This window comes from Pongo pygmaeus, chromosome 5, assembly GCF_028885625.2.
Source record: "Pongo pygmaeus isolate AG05252 chromosome 5, NHGRI_mPonPyg2-v2.0_pri, whole genome shotgun sequence".
NCBI lineage: Eukaryota > Metazoa > Chordata > Mammalia > Primates > Hominidae > Pongo > Pongo pygmaeus.
In genome coordinates, this window is record NC_072378.2 from 45936540 (window position 1) to 45957434 (window position 20895).

The window sequence follows — 20895 nt, forward strand, 5'->3', positions numbered from 1 at the left end:
GATTCACTTTTAAAATAATAATTCTTCAGTTAGTCCATTAAAATAAATAACAGCCCCATTTTAATTTCAGCAACGGCCTTGGAATGAAAAGACTACTAATTACTCCAATTAACCAAGCACATTAAGTGCACATGTTCAAACGCATATTAAGATACCATCTATCTCGGTCCTGAAGTTCTTGAGATGCTGGAATGCATAAACATTCAGTGGAAGAATTGTGACTTCAGAGAAAACACAAACAGAGCAGGCTGTTTGTTTGTGTGACTGCCTACTTGTGGAGAAATAACCAAGAGATGTGGAAAGACATGAGGGCTTCTCCCCAGTTTATGTTTGTAATTATTGCCCAGAGGAGACAGAACAAAGAGGTTCCTATTTATAGCCAAAGTCTAAAGGGGGTTGGGAGGGTGGGAGGAAGAAGCTTAGTCATGAGAAAACACAATTTACTATTGGCATTAATAAAATTATATAAAACTGTAGTTTATCAAAAGAACAAACTGTCTTCAGGGAAAATAAATAACTCCTGCCATTTCCTGACTTCATATACAAGGTTATTAACTACCACTGTCCTTACCAGTGAGAGAGTCCAGTGGAAGTCGGCTAATACCATGGGAGCGGACGGGTTTCCTGTGGAAGCTAAGTCTGGAGCAGCACAGGCACAAAAGCTTCAGGTCTGGTCGTGTCTGAGTACCAGTAACCAGCAAAGCCAGTGAAGGCTGCCTTTCTTTAGGCACACTTCTAGCTCTCTGGTTGTTTCTCAGAGGTCAGACCTTGGGAAATGCTATGAAGGAGCACAGAAGAAGCTCAAGAACAGTGCTGGCTACTCGTAAAGGATTCTGGTTGATAATATGCAGGTAGCCTCAAACTTCAGAATCCCATCTTGCTTGAGAAGAGACCAAATGGGTGGAAGACGCCACAGTGGCGGCCTCCTCCATGTGGAGGTGCTGCTTTCCCAGCTCCAGGAGACAGTACCTGCCTCACATTATGGTTTGTTCTCTCTCTTTCCTTCCCTTTCTCTCCCATCTCTTTGTCTTTCTCCTTTTCCCTTTCTCCCACTTGTTCATCCACTCTTCAATGATTTATGCAGCACATATTCATTATTCATTATTTATGCAGCAAATATTTTGTTTTTTAGAACTAAAATGTTTGACCTATGCTCAATGCTGTGAGCACAAGGGAGCAAGTTTCTTGCCTTCAAGATCTTACAGCTTCACTGCAGAGACAAGTCTTTCCCTTCTGACATCTTTATTTTGATCACTGATAAAGTATTTTCCATAATAGGCCAGGCTTTAACATTCTAATTCATGAAGATTCCATTTCTTTTGTCCCCTCTCTTCAGTCTTATTGATTCTACTTCTCCTCTATTTTTTTCTCTCTTTTCTTTCCTTTACATTTCCACTAGCATTTCTACAGAAATGGAAGGGTTTTCTTTATCTTCACTTTTTACAAAATTAATTTTTAAAAATAAGTATTGAATTATTAGATTGGCCAATCACTGTGCCAGGTAATTTCTATATTATCATCCCATTTAAGGCTCCCAACAAACCTTTAGAAGTCTGTTACTGCCATCCCCATTTGACAGATGAGGAGACTAAATCTCAGAGAGGCTAAGTGACTTATGTAGGCCACACAAGTGGAGCTTTAGAAGGCCTAGGGAATGGCCAGTTTGGATACCATTCTAGAGGTTGTGAAAATAATTATAAAGTTGCCTCCATTTCCAGGTAACTGATTCCTTGTCGTTTGGTTGCTTAAGATCTTGTATCTAACCACTGGATGATGTGACTCCAGGAAGTTCCTGGTCTAGGGCACAGAGGATACACTTGGCAGCCCCATTCAAGAACCCATGGCATGGTTGGGGTACTTCTCCATCCCTTCCAACAATTTATCTGAATGTCCAGAGCCTCTAATGTTGTGGACTGGAATTAGGGAGGGTCCTTGGAGGACATGAAAATGAGGATTTTTTTTTCATTCTAATCAAATTGACTTGTGTTTTAGGAGGCTCTCAAGACCATAGTGGTTCTTCGTCCTCTGTTATGCCTAGCAAGGGAAGATATGGAAGATATCAGGGAGGGGTTCACTATTCTGTATGAATGCTCCAGAATGTCCAGTAAGTGAACCTTCTGCAGAAGCAGAGTAGAGCAGGCATTGTTATCATCATTAAGTCATTTTTGCCTCTTCCTTCAGTTTCACTCAATTGCTCTTCCTATCACTGACCTGCAAGAACAAGAATAGTGAGGAAGTTCTGTTGCTTCTTTTAGATTTATCCATTCCTTCTATCTTGCATTTATGACACTGTCCCAGACAATTATTTTAGTTGTTTTGATTTGTTTCTCTGGTTCCAGTTTTTGTCTCTTGATCTCTAAATCCATCTTGTTCTCTACTTCCCACATAATATTTTATTCTCAAGCCCTTCCTGACTAAAAAATCTACAGTATCCCATTGCCTATTTTTAAGATTTTTTTTTTTTTTTAAGACAGGGTCTCACTCTGTCTTAGGCTGCAGTACATTCGTGTGATTATAGCTCACTGCAGACTTAAACTCTTGGGCTCAAGTGATCCTCCTGCCTCAGCCTCCTAAGAAGCTGAGATTATGGGCATGCACCACCACACCAATAGGTTTTGCTATGTTGCCCAGGATGGTTTTGAACTCCTGGCCTCAAGCAATCCTCTCACCAGTGTTGAGATTATAGGCGTGAGTCACCACAGCCCGAGTTTTTTTGTTTTTGTTTTTTTGTTGTTAATTGTAAAAAAGTAAACTTACTTATTGTCCAAATTCAAACAATACATAAATATAAAAAGGAAACTATCTCATACATATGCATACATACATATGTATACACACACACACATACACACACACACACACAGTCATGTGCTGCAAAATGATGTTTTAGTCAATGAAGAGCTGCATATACAACAGTAGTCCCCTAAGGTTACAATGGAGCTAAAGAATTTGTCACCTAGTGAGATCCTAGCCATGATAACATCATAGTGCAACACATTATCTTTTCTATGTTTAGATACACAAATACTTACCTTTATGTTATAATTTCCTATAGTATTTAGTACAATAACATGCCATATATGTCTGTAGCCTAGGAGCAATAGGCTATGCCATATAGCTTAGATGTGTAGTAAGCTAGTCCATCTAGGTTTGTGTAAGTACACTCTATGATGTTCACACAATGAAGAAATCACCTAATAATGCATTTGTTAGAACATATCCACATTGTTAAACAATGCATAACAGTATGTGTGTGTGTGTGTGTGTGTGCATATATAAAAATATATATATTCAAACCAAAGAATTGTTCTCTATTTTTTCTTGTTAACTTTAAATATTTTATCCTTGTAATTCATCAATATGCTAAATGAAAGTTCATTCAAACAATAATAAGAAGTCTTACAATGAAAAGCAACAATCTCCTGCTCCATGCTTCAATAGCACAGCTTTGAAGTCAAAGGCCTCAGCTAAACTTTGAAAGCACTATGTGACTTGGTGCTGCTTGGGTTACCTTTTGAACCTTTTTCCCACTTCTCAACTTGGACTAACAACTCCCTCCAGGTCAAGTGCTTGTCTGATTGTCATTGTCTTTTAAGTGGAGAGTTTAGCCCATTTATATCATTTGTAATAGCCAAACTGTTTTAGATTCATTTCTACCATCTTATTTTGTACTTTATAGTAATATTTACCTTTTTTTCTATATGTTTTTTCTTTTTTCTCCTTTGCTTCCTTGTTTTGGATTGATTGGTTTTATTCACTCAACTCTGAATTCCATTTTTCCCCTCTATTCCACCCTAAAAATTTTAATATGCAACTTTAACATAATTTAATTGAAAGCCAATTAATATAAGCTTTTTCTGAACACTACAAGAAACAAAGAACTCTTGAAATCTAATTATTCATCTCTAAATTTTACATGAAGTTGTCCAGATTTTAATTATCTCTTGATTTTTAAAGATTCATAAATTAGACATTGTTGTTTGGTACATATAAGTGTTTGTTTAGATTTATCCACATGTTTACTTTTATCTTTGTCATTGACTCACTTGCAATGCAGATCTACCTTCTGGGATGATTTCTTTCTAAAATGAATGTCCTTTAGATGTTTCTACAATGACTATATTCTGATAATAAAGTCTCTCAATTTGTGATAGTTTGAAATTGTGTTTCTTTGACCAGCCCTCTTTTTTTTTTTTTTTTTTTTTTTTTTAAGGAAAGATAGCTTTCTTTGTTTAGAATTCTAGACAGTTATTTGACATTAGTTGGTTGATCTGAATTAACTCAATTTTCCCTGCTGGTCTTGAGAACTCAGCTATGACCTTATTCTTTTTCAGACAATCTACCTGTTCTCTCTGATTGCTTTTAAGGTCTCTTTGTCTTTGTTGTTCTGCAGCTTCACTATGGTATATCTAGGCAGGGATTTCGTCAGGATTCTCTAGGCTTTCTCAATTTGTGCACTGGTGTCTTTCGTTAACTCTGGAGAATGCTTAGCTATTATCTCTTTTAATATCGCTTATCCTCATTCTCTTTATTGCTTCCTAGAAAACATTCTCAAATTATTCTTTATATTTTCTCACCATTTTTCACATTTCTCATTGCTTTTTTACTACTAGATTCTGTGTAATCTCTTAGGTATTACAGTTCATTGATTTTAATGTTTACCCTATTTATTGAAATTATTTCATTTATTACATTTTTAATTTCTAAATTTCTGTTTGGTACTTTTCAAATGTGGCTAATTATGATAGTCTCTTTTACCTTTCACATAGTTTCAATCTCCTCTCATATTTATAAACCTATTAAACATACTAATTGTATATTCTATATTTGAATAATTCCAGTATCTGTGGTCTTTGAAGGTCTGATTGTAGAGTTTATTGTTTCTGCTGACTTTCACTCAGGGTTGTTTATTTACTTTTTATTCCTGATTTTTTTTTCTACAGAGCTCATTTTCTTTGTAACTTAATAATATGTAGTAATTCTTTGAGGCTCCATTTAAAAGTATTTTCTTCCAGAGTGTATCACCAGGTGCTTGAAGGTATCACCAACTTGGAATCAATTTAACTTTGTAGAGTTTTATTTTAGCCACATTTGTTGTGTATATTCAGGCCCAAAGTCATAAACCTACACATCTGTAGTTAGCAATAGGGTTAGAAATAGGGAGGGAGAACTTTTTCTTTTTCTTTCGTTTTTTTTTTTTTTTTTTCTACTCAGAGTCAACACCAAGCCAGTCATGTATCTCCATTTTGTTCTGTGGGATAGATGTGTTTTTAGCTCCCTCAATGGAGTGTTGCCTTTCCATGATATTGGCTTATTTGTGGGTCTCCATTCTGATATTTCACTCACCTTGGGCTTCAGATTTTTTCTCTCATGTCCAGGAAATGCTGACTCCATCATTTGACGATGACTCTGGATTTGGGCATTCTGATCATTCATGGGGCCCAAGGAATTACTTTCTAGCTAGATCTGTCATACATTTAAATTTTTTAAATATTTTACCTAGTATAGTGAGGGATTTTTCTTTAAATCATGTCTATTGTCAAAAAGGTAAGACCTCACTTTTTTGCATATTGGGCAAATTATGTCTCTGAACTTTCATTTATTTCCTCAGTAAGGTGAAAAAACACATATCATTAAGATTTTCGTGAGGATTAAATAAAAGACTGGATATAAATGCCTTCCATGTAGACATTTAATAAATGATGATTGTTACTATTACTGCTGCCACTATTCTACTAATACTATCAATATTAGTACAACTTATTACTAACAACACAAAAGAGCCTGTTCTTCCATGGAGAATCAAATAACTATCCAATTAAAACAAAAATAGTTAATTTTTAAAATAGTTAAGATTTAAGCTTTCTAAACATATTCTTCATGTGTATTATGTTGGGGAGGGTCTTTTGTTTTTAAACACTACCCCTTGAGTAGTTAATAATAACAGACATGGGCCTGTACTCTGAGCTATATCTTTGATAGTGGTATGTGTGTGGTCTAGAAGCTGGGCTCCAGTCAATAACCAACACCAGAGTCCATAGTGGAAACACTTCCGTTCTGTGCAGCATGGGTGGGCAAGCTGAAAGAACACCATTTATTGGAAGAAAGGTGCTACACATATACAACGAGGTGTTATATTTATTATTATTTCTATTTTAAATTATCCATTGAAGAAAGAAGACATGGAGAGAATTTTTAGTGAGGTCCAGGGTCAAATTGGGTTCAGAAGCCCAAAGGGGAACGTGGTAGTTTTCTGACTGGCATGCACGTGACCTTGGGCAGGTCAACTAACCTCTCCCAGCTTCATTCCCCTTTGGGTAAAGCAGAAGAGTGAGACTGTGTAGTTTTAGGGAATTTGTACATCTAAATTCTATGATTCTCATCTTTTATTCTCATCCATATCCCCTGGACTCCCTAGTTCACTGACTTCTAGGACCCATAATTATGGCTGTGTGAAAGAATACTCTTGAATCCAGCGATGCGTTCCCAGAGTGGCATGCGCTCTAATGTGAGAAACAGTAATGACAGCCACAATAGAAACAGAATCCTTCAGTGGCTTCGGCCTCCCCAACTTAATGAGATGCTCATTCATCTCGGGTGTGTGGTTGGAACATGAGTGGGTACAAAAAGGTGCCAAAATTGCTGCCTGAGGAAGGAAGTAGTTGGAATTGATACCCTGTGAGTGGGGTTAGCTATGCGCAAAAGTAGACCACACCTAGAAACAGGGTATAGTTGTGTTTCTAAGAAGACTCAAGAAGCAACTTGATCCTGTCAGGGGACTGGGCCATATCCCTCAGCCTGGAGTGCAGGGGCTGAAATGTACAGCACTGGTACACAAAGGAGGAAATGGCTGAAGTGCAGTGGTCTCTTTGGAGTGGCTTGGAAGCAAAGGCATATTTCTGTTGATGGGACATATTAGGAAAGGACAGTGATGTTAGAGATAGTTAGAATGAGGCTCGAAGCATGGCTTTTGGAGCCTCTCATCTCTAACTGGAGGCCAAAAGCAGTGGCATGGGGGCTGTTCTGTCATTGTTTCCCAAACTTCGGTCATTTGGATGCCACAGTTAAGACGTTTGCCGTATCCACCTGCTCTATTATTTCTTTAACATTTGTATTGAAGTTGATTTGTTTTTATTGAAATGTTTATTTTAAAAGGAAGCTTTCTATCATTATCAGAAAAAAACCAGTATCACTTGCCATAATTAGAAGACAATCATCCTGTCTCCCCCCGCACACCATGAAAATAAAGCAATGTCGTGAAGTCCTAATGAGGTTATCTTACCTATAGAAGGCTGTGGGCCTGAGGATTTCTCCTTTCCTGTTAAAGGGAAGATTAGAAAGTGCTGGACTCACCAGCACACCCAGACTTTCTTCTTGGAGTAGTAAGAAAGACTGACAGATCATAGTAATGGGTAAAATTTGTTGAGTCTCTTTTTACGTATCCTCCCATTGACACCTCCAGATCTTATGAGACCAGTGATCCTATCATTTTCATTTGTTTTCTAGCTGAGGACATCAAGTCTGAGAGAATAAACCACTTGCTCAGAGCACACAGCTAGTTAGGGGTGTAGACAATGGGAAGCAAAGAAATTTGACTCCAGACCTGGAGTTCTTCAGCACAGGACTATATCTTCTCCTACGTGTCAGTGTGTGCTATTGAATGCTTTGACTTCATGGACTCTGAGAGCATCTCAAGTGCCTCCTACAAGCATTTTCTGTATCATGAGTTTCAGGAATCTTACCTGAAGGTGCTTAATAATGATTGGTCTCTTCTCCTCCCCACAACCCTCCTGTTCATGGGACAGATCATCCTGAGCCTTGGTTCCAGTATTCAAGGACGCTTGAAGAGAGGTGGCCACTTCAACTCAAAACACTCGTCCTTGTCCTCTGACAATCCCAGAATTTCCAGGCAACCTTCCAATGGTGACCTGCTTTCCACAGTGGGCTTTCCAACTGGGGCGAGAATGAACCCATCAACTGATAGTAACGCTTGATTTTTGGTTCACAGATGTACCTTAGTGATGGGTACAGGGCCCTCTATCAATATTTACTGAATGAGTGAGTAAATGTTTGGCAGTTATATTTCTAAAACTAACAATGAGATTAATAATAAAATGGCTACTTTATGAAGCTCTTATGCTACACCTGACTTGGCCTTAAATGTCCCTCCTGTGTTATTTCCTCAAACAACCCTATGAAGTACGTGCTGTTGTCCTCTTTTACAGATGAAGTTGGAGGCTGAAGAGCTAACTGTTTGATCCAAAGCCTGTGGGTGCTCCCAACTCTTGCTTATGCTGCTCCCATCAGAATTGCCCACGTGGCTCTGAGTTGTGATGGATTTGGTTAATGATGGTCAGGCCCTTTGAGCACCACCTCTGACTTTACTAACAAGCTGAGTCTCATTTCCCTCGGCCCCAGTTTCTTCATCTACAAACAGAATATTACAGAAGAGAGCACATGGAATGCACTTGGTACATGGCCAGCATTCAATAAAAGGCATTTCTTATTATGGGGAGGAAGCAAAGAGGAACCGCATGGGAAAAGAGAAGTCACTTCAGGAGGATAATGGAGATGGAAGCAACGTTCTTTCGTTTTTTGGTAACTGTGGTGAAGGTGTCAGACAAGGCCTCCAAGTGCCAATTTCCCCCTTTCTCAGAAATGCCCCAGAGAGCAAACTCTCCCACCCCAAGTTCCCCCAGAATGAGTATTCAGCACCCTTAGTTGTTGGATACACATCCTCCTGGGCCATGTGGCCCCCCTGCTGCCTGTTGCAGAAACAGCCTGCTGCAGCTGTGGCATTGCAGGAAGTTAATCCCCTCACTTGGGGCGGAGACCAGAGATGGGTGGAACACCAAAGAAGCACAGGCAACAGTGGTGATAATGAAGTGCGTGTGCGAGGCTGGGGGGGCCACCAGGGAGGGGCGGGAGGGCCGCCTGGAGGGTGCAGGGAGGAAAGGGTGTTGAGGCCTCTAGTTAGCTGAACTCAGCCCCTCCAGCCTGGACACTGGCAGGGTACAGTCCTTCCCAGGGCAGTGTCAGCAACTTGACCCTGGCACCCGAAGATCCCTTCCACCGTGGAGTATGAGGTCTGAATTTGAGAAAGACTCTGTTAATGAGATGTGGTCTCTTGTCCTCATCCATCCTCATCACCCCACACCCCTGCCCCTTTTCAATCACTGTATCAACCCTCAGTTGCCTGTTTACTTGGTTTTGTGGTTTTTCACTTAGATGTGGTTAGAGAAAGGTGGGGTCAGAGGACAGGTTCTCCATCCCCCTCCTTCACCCCCCACCCAAGTGTTCTACTTGGTCTCAGAGAGCAGAACATGACACTTGGCACAGCAGATAGGGAAATTCTGATTCAGTTTCTCTTGGGTGGGGTCCATGTGTAGGTATGTGCTCTAAGCTCCCAGGTGATCAAGAGCCACTGCTCTAGTTATTGAAGGTACTGGATGACTCACTGCATTTAGAAGGCAAGTCAGTGGGGAAAAAGTTGAACCCAGCTAGTAAGAGTTAGCATTTCTTATTCCTGCACAAACATTAGCTAAAGAGGATTTGACTACCTAGAGTCTTTTGACAAGGCTCTCAAAAACTTATTCCCAACACTCCATGGATGTGGACAAAGAGTATATATCGTCCAGCTCATTTTATACCTGCCAAAATGGCTTACTTAGTAAATCACTGGGGAGCTAAGAAGTTATGATAACAATGGAATGACTTAGCAGAGATGATGGTGGTGGTGATAAGAGGGTCCAGCCAAGACCTGAAACCTTTGATGCTCAGATCATTCCACAGTCCTTCAGATGCTATTGAACGAATAGGTGTGCCCTAGAATAATGAATTCCATCCAGTACCATCTGCCAGATCCTGGAGGCCATCTTAAACCTACCAGGATAGCTTGGAGGGCACAAATGCCACTTAAGGAGAGAGAGGACAGAGCCAGGGCTGCTTCCTGCCAATATATTTACAGGAGAGATTATGGGCTTAGAGCCTCAGTGAGACTCTGTAGAAAGATATGAAGAAGTTTAGGGCTTTTTAAGGAAATGATAGCTTACTTCGTGGGCAGTGACTGTGTGCTGGATAGTCAGTGGGGCAGTGGTGTGGTGTCAGGACATGCCAGGTGCACATGTAGCAGGCCTGCAGAAGTCTCAGTTATGAAAAGCGTGGAACACACCATCAGTGACAGATGGAGACGCCCCCTACCCCCACTCTCACCCTGCCACACCCTACCCCAGCCTCTTAGACCACAGGTGCAGACCCAACTCCAGAGTTTGCAACACAGATCAGTAAGAGGCTCCTTCATTGTGTTATTTATATTTTCCCTTCCCCAGCAAGATTGCCCGGTTCAAGATTCATTATCCACCAGCAGTTACCATTGAGAAATGATGATAGAACGTGAAATACCACTCACAATGACAGCTAAACCCACAACATACCCGGGAATTGACCTCACAGAAGATCCCCCAAAACGTTTTTGGGAAATTAACAAACAAACTATTTTAAAGAGTGTAAAAATAAAAGGATGATATTATAGCAGAATACCTTCAGTGTAAAGTAAAACATGTATACCCCATTTTTAAAAATGATATAGACATATTCAAGGACTTACAGTAAGTAAGTGGATAACCCTGGGAAGAGGGAATAAACTAGGGGCTCATACACATAGACACATATATATTATCTAATAATACCTAAACACATTTCCTCAGCAAATAATAGTTGCTTTCTTGAATACTCAACCCAAACAGGCAAAATGTGTATATCTTCCATGGTGCTTATCTCAGTGCCTTGCATGAAAAAGGTGCTCAATACACATTTTTGTAAAAGTTCCATTAAAAATAATATTTATATAATATTTACAAATTATGAATGTACATGATAGAAAATTCAGAACATGTACATTATAGAGAAAATCTAGAAAAATACACATTATGAAAATTTATAAAATATCGATAATCAAAAGTATGTTGAACTCACCCATACTACTCCTTATGGATTATCCCTATGAACATTTCTAGATTTATTATTCCAGATTTCAATTAGGGTACTTTTTACGATTGATTGATGACTTTTACTATGTTTTCATCCAGTAGTTTTGCCAGTTCGTAGTTTGAATGCAAACCATTTTGAAATGAGTTCAGTGTACAGAATATTCACTATGCATGAAGTGTAGTGTGTGCAAGGCAGGAGCAGCTAGCCTGGGAGTGAGTCCGAAAGGTGATATCAAGAAAGAAGACGGGTCAGTCAGGCTCAATGTGATGTGGTTGATCAGGGGAGGGATAACAGGGTGTTGGCAAACTTTCTGTAAATAGCCAGGTAGTTAATATTTGCAGGTCCTATGATCTCTGTTACAACTACTCTACTGTGCTGTTATACTGTGAAAGCAGCCAGAGACGATATGTAAACGAGTGAGCATAGCTGTGTTCCAATAAAACATATGGGCATTGAAATTTAAATTTCCTATAATTATTTTTTCATGTCACAAAGTATTCTTCTTTCAATTTTATATTTAAAAAAAACCAATTCTTAGCTTGTGGACCATACAAAAACAGGTGGCAGGCTAGATTTGGTCCATGGACCACCGTTTGCAGACTTTTGGGGGTAATGTCACAGGAGAAGGAAAAGACCAGAGGCAAGAGAAACTTTGGCAAGTTAAAGAGCTAATGGAAGGGTGTGATATATCATTGAGTGGGAGGCTGGAGGTGAGGCGTGCTCCTGGAGAGGCTTCAGATACCCATAGCTCGGCTCCATGTGCCACTGAAAGGTTGGGAGTGGTGGAGAGAGATCAACTGGAATGGACTTCAGAAGAGGATCCATTCTGGGATTATATCAACATTCAAACCATTGCTCAAACTATGTTAGGCCAGAAAGTCTGGTTTCAGGTTCTTCTGAACTCCTTCAAGAAGAAAGAGCAACACACAGGAAAACAACGCCCCGCCTTGAGAACGTCCAAGATTTAACACAAATAATCATCTTGAGGTTGGAGTGTGAGAGGTTTACATAAATAACTTCACCAATAGGGTGGATGGTCTATGGCTTCCTTGCAAAGTCAGCTGTGGCAGTCTATTCCTCCCCCTACCCTCCTTATAATGATATTCCTTTCTACTCATTTTTGATCTCCGCTTCCCACATCCCATTGGTGTTGTGTTCTCATCACTCCCACTTACCTCATCCCCAGCTCTCCTGAGTGCAGAATCAGATCACCTTGCCTAAATGGCACTGCTACTGTCTTGACTGGTCTCATCCTGATTTAAATGCTACCTTGAAACCTTTGTAAATAGAGGTTCACTATTTCCTTAGTTATTTCATCCCCCACTTCCCACACCTCCTTATGACCCCAGCTGCAAGTGTATGCAACAACCTGGACTGGGCAGAGGAAAGATTATGTTTACTCTCACTTAATTATATTTTACTGAAATTAAATGTGTACCTCAATGAAACATGACACATCACAAAATCTAAGCAGACTGTTTTTCTACACCTAGTACCTGATCTTAGCCTGGTTTCTTGCACCTTTTTCCAGATTTCCTGGACATGGTGTTTTGGTGCAATACCTACCTATTTTAACTCCATCTCTCTTCCAACTGCAAGAAGGCTTTGGCTTTCAGCATTTGGAGTTTAAGATTTGATTACTCATCCAGGGGAAATATTCAGAAGTGATCTCATTGGCATGATTTGCACCTTGCAAGCTTGCTTAGAATTTTAAGCAGGGGGTTTTCCAAGTAGACTTGCCTCACTGTCCTGTTTGCAGGCCTAAATTATGAAGCAATTAATATACAGCACATAAAACTGTCCAGTCTGTTTGTTCTTGCTGTCATATCATCAGTAATGATGGCAGGAACTGACTAATGAACCGGCCCAAGTATCTACGTACACTGAGAAAGAGAGAGGAAGAAAGGGGGCCAGTGGCAGAGAGCACGCAGAACAAGTATAACTCATATTTCTCAAAGAGCACGACTCTTCCATTTCCTAATGCTTTTCTCATGAATAGTTTGGGTCTTTTTTTTTTTTTTTTAAAGTCTTTATGAAATTTAAGCCCTGTTTCCCATTTCATTGAAAAACCTTTAAGAAAAGACATTTTTCATACTTAAGACTTTTTCAAATCTCTCCTAACCAGTTACACTCTGTATTGTATCTTTCGTAGCTGGCAGCCATCCAGCGACAATCCTCAAAAATCCCTTTACAGTTTTAAAGGAAAATACAAGCTCTCATTTACCACTGGATCGAGTCAGAAAATAAAAGCTTAATGCCTTGACAGGCCTGGATATTTTTTTGAGGCCTAAGTCTGATTTATGGCAGTAGCCAGCAAACCAGGCTGGTGAAATATTTGCTGCTGCTCCTAGGGATATGGAAAAATGAAGTGTGAAGTTCTGGGGAGAGCAGGCCACAGCCTTCCAGTCACTAAACACTCCCACCAAGTTGGCAGGGGAACAGAGCCCCGGGCTGCAAGATGAACCTCAAAGGAAAAGGGAGGAGAAAAGGACTGTGCACCGTGTCAAAATACTGCCAAGGCTTAACGCTCGCCATACATTTTGTGACCTGGGGTGGGATGTTTATGAGGGGGGTTTAGGGAGGAAAGAGAAGAGAAACATTTTCTTCCTTCTTTATTTATTCTATTTTCTTTACAGCTTCCCTGTAGGGGTTTCAGTCCAAGTAGAAGAAATTCAGAGCAACAACAGGAATGTAGGAAGCTGCTTAAGCCCCCACCATAAAATTGTTCAGATCGAAAAATATGATCTGGTTAGAAAGAAAGCACTGGCCTGCCTTAGGGCTTGCAGCTTCAAGGTGGGGTGACAGACCCACTTCCCCACACCATGGGTCCCCAGATCTGAGAGCATGGAAGTTGAGATTTTCATTCCCATGAAAAGGGAATTTCCTAGAGGTAGAAGTGAGGTGAGTTTTCTCCCCTAGAATTTTCTTGAAGTGAGTCATCACAAATGCACGAGCCAGGCAAAACACTTCGTGTTTTTATTTTTTCTTTCCTTTATCTAAAAAAAAAGTATGTATATATATAAAACAATTAATATCCACTGTTTAGATTTGTTTTTAATTTTACATTTCTGAAGTAGAGTCTTGGATACCCGTGCTTGTCTCAAAGGGCTTTATCCGTACTTGGTGTTATTCACAGAGGAGATGAGTGGAGCTCCCACAGAAAAGCAGGGGTTGATTTTAGTTGTTTTCTGAAGTGCAAAAAAAGTTCTCTTCTAGGTGATATTTTTGATAAACAAAGGCAAAAAAGGGCAAAGATGGAAAACATGCATCTCATTTTCTCCTCACACAAACTTATCTTTGGAAGATCAGTTTCAAAATCTGATTCATTTGAGGGTTGAATAAGTTTTTTTTTTTTTTGGCTTTTTTTTTTTTTTTTTTAAATAGCAGCATTTCTGTCTGCTAGGCAGAGATTTATGTTCCTGTGAAGTCTTGGGTCAGTTAAAGCAGTCTCAGTAATTACAGAAATGTTTATATCCATGTGCAGTCATCCCCCTTCCCCTCACTAAATCACTAATAAACACACCTACTCTCACTCAAACAGACTCCCAGACTCACCTAACGCCCCCACAAAAACTGTCTCACTCATTTACTCCCTTATCACAAAGTTAAATGTAGAGGTAATTCAAGTCAATAAATATTGATTGATGCCTACCATGTATAAGGCACTGTTAGGCAATGCAGGGGATCAGGGTCGGGGGCTGGGGGTGGAATACAAAAGCAAGATTCTGGTCCCAGGCTTCAAGATATTTGCAATTTAATGGAGGAGGAAATTGGACTTTGATCCATTTGCCTTTTAGTAAAACCTACATTTTAAAAACAATAAAATGTACCTTTGTTTTTTCTACATGGACAGAGAAGAGGAAGAAATAGGGGTCTGGAGAAATGGAGCAGACTTACTTGCCCCTGCCACAAACAGTAATAGCAAATATGATTTGGCTTGTCGTATGTGCTGGGTATGAGGCTTAGCACTTCCGATGCCTAATCTCATTCAGTTCTTCACAATTCACTGAGAGGTAGGCTCATCCTTCAACAGATGAGAAAACTGAGGCAAAGGGCCGTTAAGTAACTTGTCTAAGATTATACAGCAAGGAAGTGTGTGGCTGAGGTTCACAACCATTTTCAGAACTCTCTTGGTCCCGTCATAAACCTGAGATTAAAACTTTTGTCTCCTTCCTCCTGGTCCAGTGATTTTCCTATCTGTCTCTGGTCCCCTAGCCTGTGATGATGTGGTGGAATTTAGAACAACAACAACAACAACACACACACACACACACACACACACACACACAACATTTTACCTTTTCATTTATTTTGAAGGGGCTTGGAGTGCAGAGGCTATGGAGTGCTTTGCAAACTATTTTTGTTTATTTGAAAGCACCTAGATTTCAGCCTTAAGGAGGTTTGTAAATACTTGTAGAAAAATTGAAGATGGTCATTTCCTAGCCATCCTTCTTGGAAAAAAATCTGTTTTAGGAAACTGACTAATCCAGAGCTTGTACAAGGGTGACCAGACCTCCAGCGTGGCTGCCCTGGTTTTTGGTAACCGATGTGCTGAAAGAGATCATCAAGCTCTGAATTTCCTCAATGGTGACTACCACACACATACAGGCCTTAAAACACATACCCACAGTTCAAATATTTTAGCAAATGTCCTGGCTTTCCTCCACCACTAAAATGAAAGTGAAGGTGAAACCATTTGGGGGCCACTAGAGTAGAATTCTCACCCTTGATGGCTGCCCATAGATTTAAATGTCTCACAGGAGACCCAATTAAATATTAGTGAGATCCCAATTCACCAAAGGATCGTATTTCCTGGCCATTTTCATCACTCACACTTCCCGGCAATTTAATGATGAGTTTAGGATATGACCTCTTCCCTCAGGCTCCCCTCCTACCTTTTTTATTTTCTTTTATTTTGGGTCTGGAATCTAGATGGCTCAAGCATCTGGAAATACCCTACATAGGTTTTTCTAACCAAGTCACCAGCTGCTGTCTGTACACACCCGAGTTTTGCTGTGATATGAAGTTGTCACAAATGAGGGCTGATAGGAGTCTCCATATTTTGATGGCAGTGATTATCCAAGATGACCCCTAGAATGCAAGGCCAAGGGAGCACACATAGCACTGAGCATCACACAAAGAGGATGTTTGTTGAGTGAATAAACGAGTGAGGCACCCTTGGTGAGGCCTCTTGCTTGCAGCGGCTAGAGGAGCAGAGGCAGATATTGGTACAGCAGGTGTCTCTCACTGCTTGCCCCAGAATGACCCCAACTTGTGTGTTTGATCAAGAACAGCCATCTTCACACTATGCAGAGTCACATTATGCACATTATGCAGATGCTGGTGGCTTTAATGCCGTTGATTTTCAGATGCTCAACTTTCATGCGCACCCTTTCCTCAAAGTCACCATCCTGAGAACACACCTCTCGTCGCTCTTTCCCACCATCCCTTCACAGTTGCCCTTCTCACTCTTTTAAAATAAAAGATATCCTTTCACTCGTCCCCCTCCCACTATAGAGCATTTCTTCAGGGTCTAAATATCCTCTGGGTCTCTAAACAGTGGGGACATGGGCCTGGCATGGTGGCTCAAGCCTGTAATCCCAGCACTTTGGGAGGCCAAGGCAGGTGAATCATGAGGTCAGGAGTTCAAGACCAGCCTGGCCAACATGGTGAAACCCCCTCTCTACTAAAAATACAAAAAACTAGCTGGGTGTAGTGGCTGGCGCCTGTAATCCCAGCTACTTGGGAGGCTGAGGCAGGAGAATCGCTTGAACCCGGGAGGCAGAGGTTGCAGTGAGCGAAGATCATGCCACTGCACTCCAGCCCAGGTGACAGAGTGAGACTCTGTCTCAAAAACAAAAAGCCAAAAAATGTGTTGGGGGGAAATATTGAAAGTGGGCAGAGCACCATTCTGTCCCATGGCAAACTCCTGACAAGCCTCCATGCATGTATGTAGTGTCATAACTATCCATCTACCCACTCATCCATCTGTCTATCAGGATGACACTTCAGAAATGAATTAGTTGCCTTGGGGAGACATATTAACACACTCATTTGAATTGGAAAATGAAGTTAGAATTTCTCCATAAGAAAGTGAGTATGATTTGGCTAATTGGATTGACAATGAGGACTGCTTTACCATTTAGGTCATATGGCAGACATAAACAGAATCACCTAAATCTTTTGCAAGAAAGTTTTGATGAAAATATAGCTAATGCATAAGCAGAGTGCACAGGTTGTCAGGTGGTACATCCTTCATAACAACCTAAACATATGTTGATGAAATTTAGGTGTCTTCTTAAAAATGTAGTTAAAAAAATTATTTTAGGGTATACACAAACAAATAATTCAAAGACCTCTCATTTAGAGAAGGGTTAGAGACATAGGCAAGGAGGAAACTCATTAATAGGCAGAAAGGTGCTGTGGGATTGGAAAAATGCTCTCAAAATTGTAGAAATCTGAAAAGAGGTGGAAAAGAATTAAGAGACCCTGGGAGAGAAGATCCCACTGTCAGCACTATGGGCATGAATTTGTCTGACATTGTGTCATCTTGGTGAGCTGTCCTATCTAGAATGAAAATACCCAAATCACTCAGGTTCATTTGTTTCATCCATCTGAACACTCTGAAATTTACTTTCCTTTTTTACCAACTTTTACCAAGGTCATAAAAATATATGTACAATAATCATGAATTTGTTAGTCTTTTTTTTAAGCTAGTTAGCAAGAGTATGACTGCTACTAAGAAGTCATTGTTGTTATATTTGACAGTATATTATACAGATATTAAGTAGGTGACTCTGAAATAGCTGGGGCAATGAAAGTGCTCAATACCAGTAGGCCAAGCTGCCCACAAAAGTATTTGTGCTGAGGCTCCTTAAAAGGAAAACACCTCATAAAACAGATACACTTCTAAGAATCTGTGAGAAGTGCCCAACATGCTACAAAAGATATGCTATTTAGTGCTGATGTTATGCCAGAGATAGCAGTGTTTAGCTGCCTGATTTACTGCTATCTGGCCTTTGCTACAACCCCATTAATCTGTCAGCCAAATGAGCTCTAATTATGCATCTTGTAACCTGGTGTGCCATAGCATACTGCATTCGAGGGGGGATAGATCTTTAAGATTTACTGCACAATTGCTGATAATCTCATGGGGTCTCTCAACTAGAGGGAAATTCGCCTCCTCCCAATTACTAAGAACACCAGTAGAGGCACAGAGAAGCAGATGGTCATGGCAGAAGAGGCTGAAGTTTCAGCCAGTGATTCAGTGCACTCTTAACAGCCTGACAAAATGCAAAATACATTTTAGAATGTTGCTTTAACCTAGACCATGCACACTCTAGAATATATAGTATACTCAGTTTGTTTGAGAGGTTGTTAGAAGCACTACTCCTTCTGCTGCCAAACTCATGTGTTCTGCCTCCTTCTGTGGCTGGTCCATTTTCTGGATGGATGTGGCAGTGAGGAGGAGAAAGGAAAGGGATTAACAGGGAACTGCCTTTTTATTATGGATCATCATTATTATTTTTTACTTAGATCCTCTCCTTGGATCCTCATCAAATCCTATGAGGTATACACTGTAATCCCAACTTTAGAAATGAAGAAAACTGAGTCACAGAGAGGTTCAGACTTGTGTGTTTGCATGTGTGTATGTATGTTGGAGGAGGCATGCAATCCTGTAGCCTCCAGCTCCTTGGAAAAGCTGAATGCCTCAAATTCCTTTCCACCAGCTTGTTTTATCCTAGGGAAGTCATTGATATCTCCTAACATAGGCTTTACGGATTTCTGATTTGTGTTCCCATCTATACTGCTGGCTTCCCCTCCCATCCTACCATCTACCCAAAGGTTGTAGGGATAAGTCAGATAATGCCCATAAAAGGCTTTTAACCCCTTAGGAAAAAGTTGCCCACATACAAATACTGTATCCTATAACGTTTCTGTGTGGGTTCATAGCCCCATCCATCCTCAGAGAACCAGAGACAGTCTTAGATGAAGTGGAATCATCTCCAGCTGCTGCCAGGTTCATTCCTTCTGGGGTAGACAGTTGTAATGGCTTGACTCTGCAGTGCCATGGCACCCAAAAAGATCTTTGCAGAGAGCAAGAAGAAAAAGCTCTGTTTACAAACACTTTTACTAACTTTTCATTTTTTTTTGCCATTCATCCCTAACTTGACCAGTGTCACAGCAGTGACTTTAGGTGGCGTGACTTTGATCTTCACGTGTGGCCATGATACAGGGTTATTTTCAATTTTAGCATGAAATCTTATTTGCTTTTAGTCTAATTTCTTTTAGGCTCACCTTGGTTTTGCTGGCATAGAAAGCAAATGATTTCACTTCATTGCAATTCGATGGACTAAATAAAAAAAGTTAAGGTGCTGGTGTTTGGTTGAGACTCAGGCAAGCCCCCAGTAGTGGAAAGGATGTTCAAATGACTCCAAACATACAGGACTCTGGTTTTCATGGGCTACCCTAAATTCTCTGCCAGCAGCCCCGAGTTCCCTTTGACCGCATCGGAAACTGAGTTCTCTAAACAGAAACTGTAACCATGGTAAGTTGTGTCACTTCGGTGATATATCTCTCAGAATATTATAAACTGGGTAGCAGAATTTTTCATTGCCTTACAGACGTCCACAGCCAGGGATCTAAGGATAGAGAGTTCATGTCTCTCTCCATTAAGAAATTTAATTCACATTTTACTCAGTCTCAGCCTTTGATTAATACTCTGCATACCTCATGCAGCAGTCCTTAGGATTACGAAAAGTGATTTGTCTAATCTGCATGTCAGTCTCCTTTGGAGTCTACATAGGGGAAAAAACCCAAAACCAATACTCTGTAGCTATTGATTTCATAGCATTTGCTCAGCCTTTGCCTTTACATTCTGGCCAAGTCAAGTGGATAAAGAGCAATTTGATCCATGGAGTGTGGCGGGAGTGTTGTCACCATCTACAGAACTTATTCATCTGGAGGATTTCAAGTTGCACATATCAGCTCTGGAAGTGGATTTTAATGAAATCACTAGCAAAATGAAGCTCATATAAAAGTGAATGTAAAAACATATGCTATGGTTCCAGCTGGCTGGCAGAGATGTAGTCAAGTTTGCACAGGATTTAGGTCCCCATTTCTGACTTTCGGCCCCAAGGAATAAATTTTGGATGATCTGAGTCAAGACTAGACTGAAGGACAATTGTGAAGATCAAATGTGTCATGCCACTTTTCTGAATGTGAGCTTGCCCTCCTCTCATTCACTTTTCCTGTCTCAGTACCCATGGACTCATTTATCCACTATGGCAAAATCTCAACCTTTCTACCTTTCTTGTCCATAAATCAAATTTCCCCGGAAGTAAATTGATGTTATCTTAGAGCCACTCCTTCTTCCAAAGGGATGCCTAGCCAAGTTGATGTGTGCATCTATTGAAATAGATGTGGCCACCATGATGCATGTGTTTTACCAGTCACATTCTGGAGACTATACCTTAACCCAAAGTATTAAATGGGGATTTTAATGGTAGTCAGGAAGAAATGCTTGAGCAAGTGGGGCTTTTACACACTTATGTATTAGAACTCACATAGTAGTTGTTTATATCTGATAAACAGATTTGGCCTGCCTGAAGGGAATGTATCTTGCAAGAGTCTTGCTTTAATTAATTGGCTTTGTGAACCAGAGAGAGGTATGGAGACACAGAGATGAGCAGAATATGGAGCTTAGGCACCAGGGAGGTTGGATGGGGAGTCTGCTCTTCTAATTTGGGAAGGGCAGGTAGGGCTGAAAGAGTCTTGCAAATCACCCCCTGCTTTTACCTAAGCCATACTATGAGGAGAATTGAAAAGCAATTAGTTGTTGAAGAAGATTACATAATCTTTTGAGTAACAAACTTTAAAGCATCTCCTGTATCCTTGAAAGAAGTG

General features: G+C 40.4%; 1 protein-coding gene across 2 annotated transcripts in view; it reads left to right on the forward strand.

Moving 5' to 3' along the window:
- RUNX2 (RUNX family transcription factor 2) overlaps window positions 1–20895 on the forward strand; it is a 347192-nt gene that overhangs the window by 253057 nt on the left and 73240 nt on the right. The window contains exon 8 of one of the 2 annotated variants that reach the window (XM_063666241.1): window positions 8226–11453. The exons of the other annotated variant lie outside the window; for it this stretch is intronic. Within the exon in view, the coding sequence (XP_063522311.1) occupies window positions 8226–8242 (17 nt within the window). The 3' untranslated portion in view covers window positions 8243–11453. Of the gene's footprint in view, window positions 1–8225; window positions 11454–20895 lie in introns of those variants that run through there. 2 annotated transcript variants of the gene reach the window in all.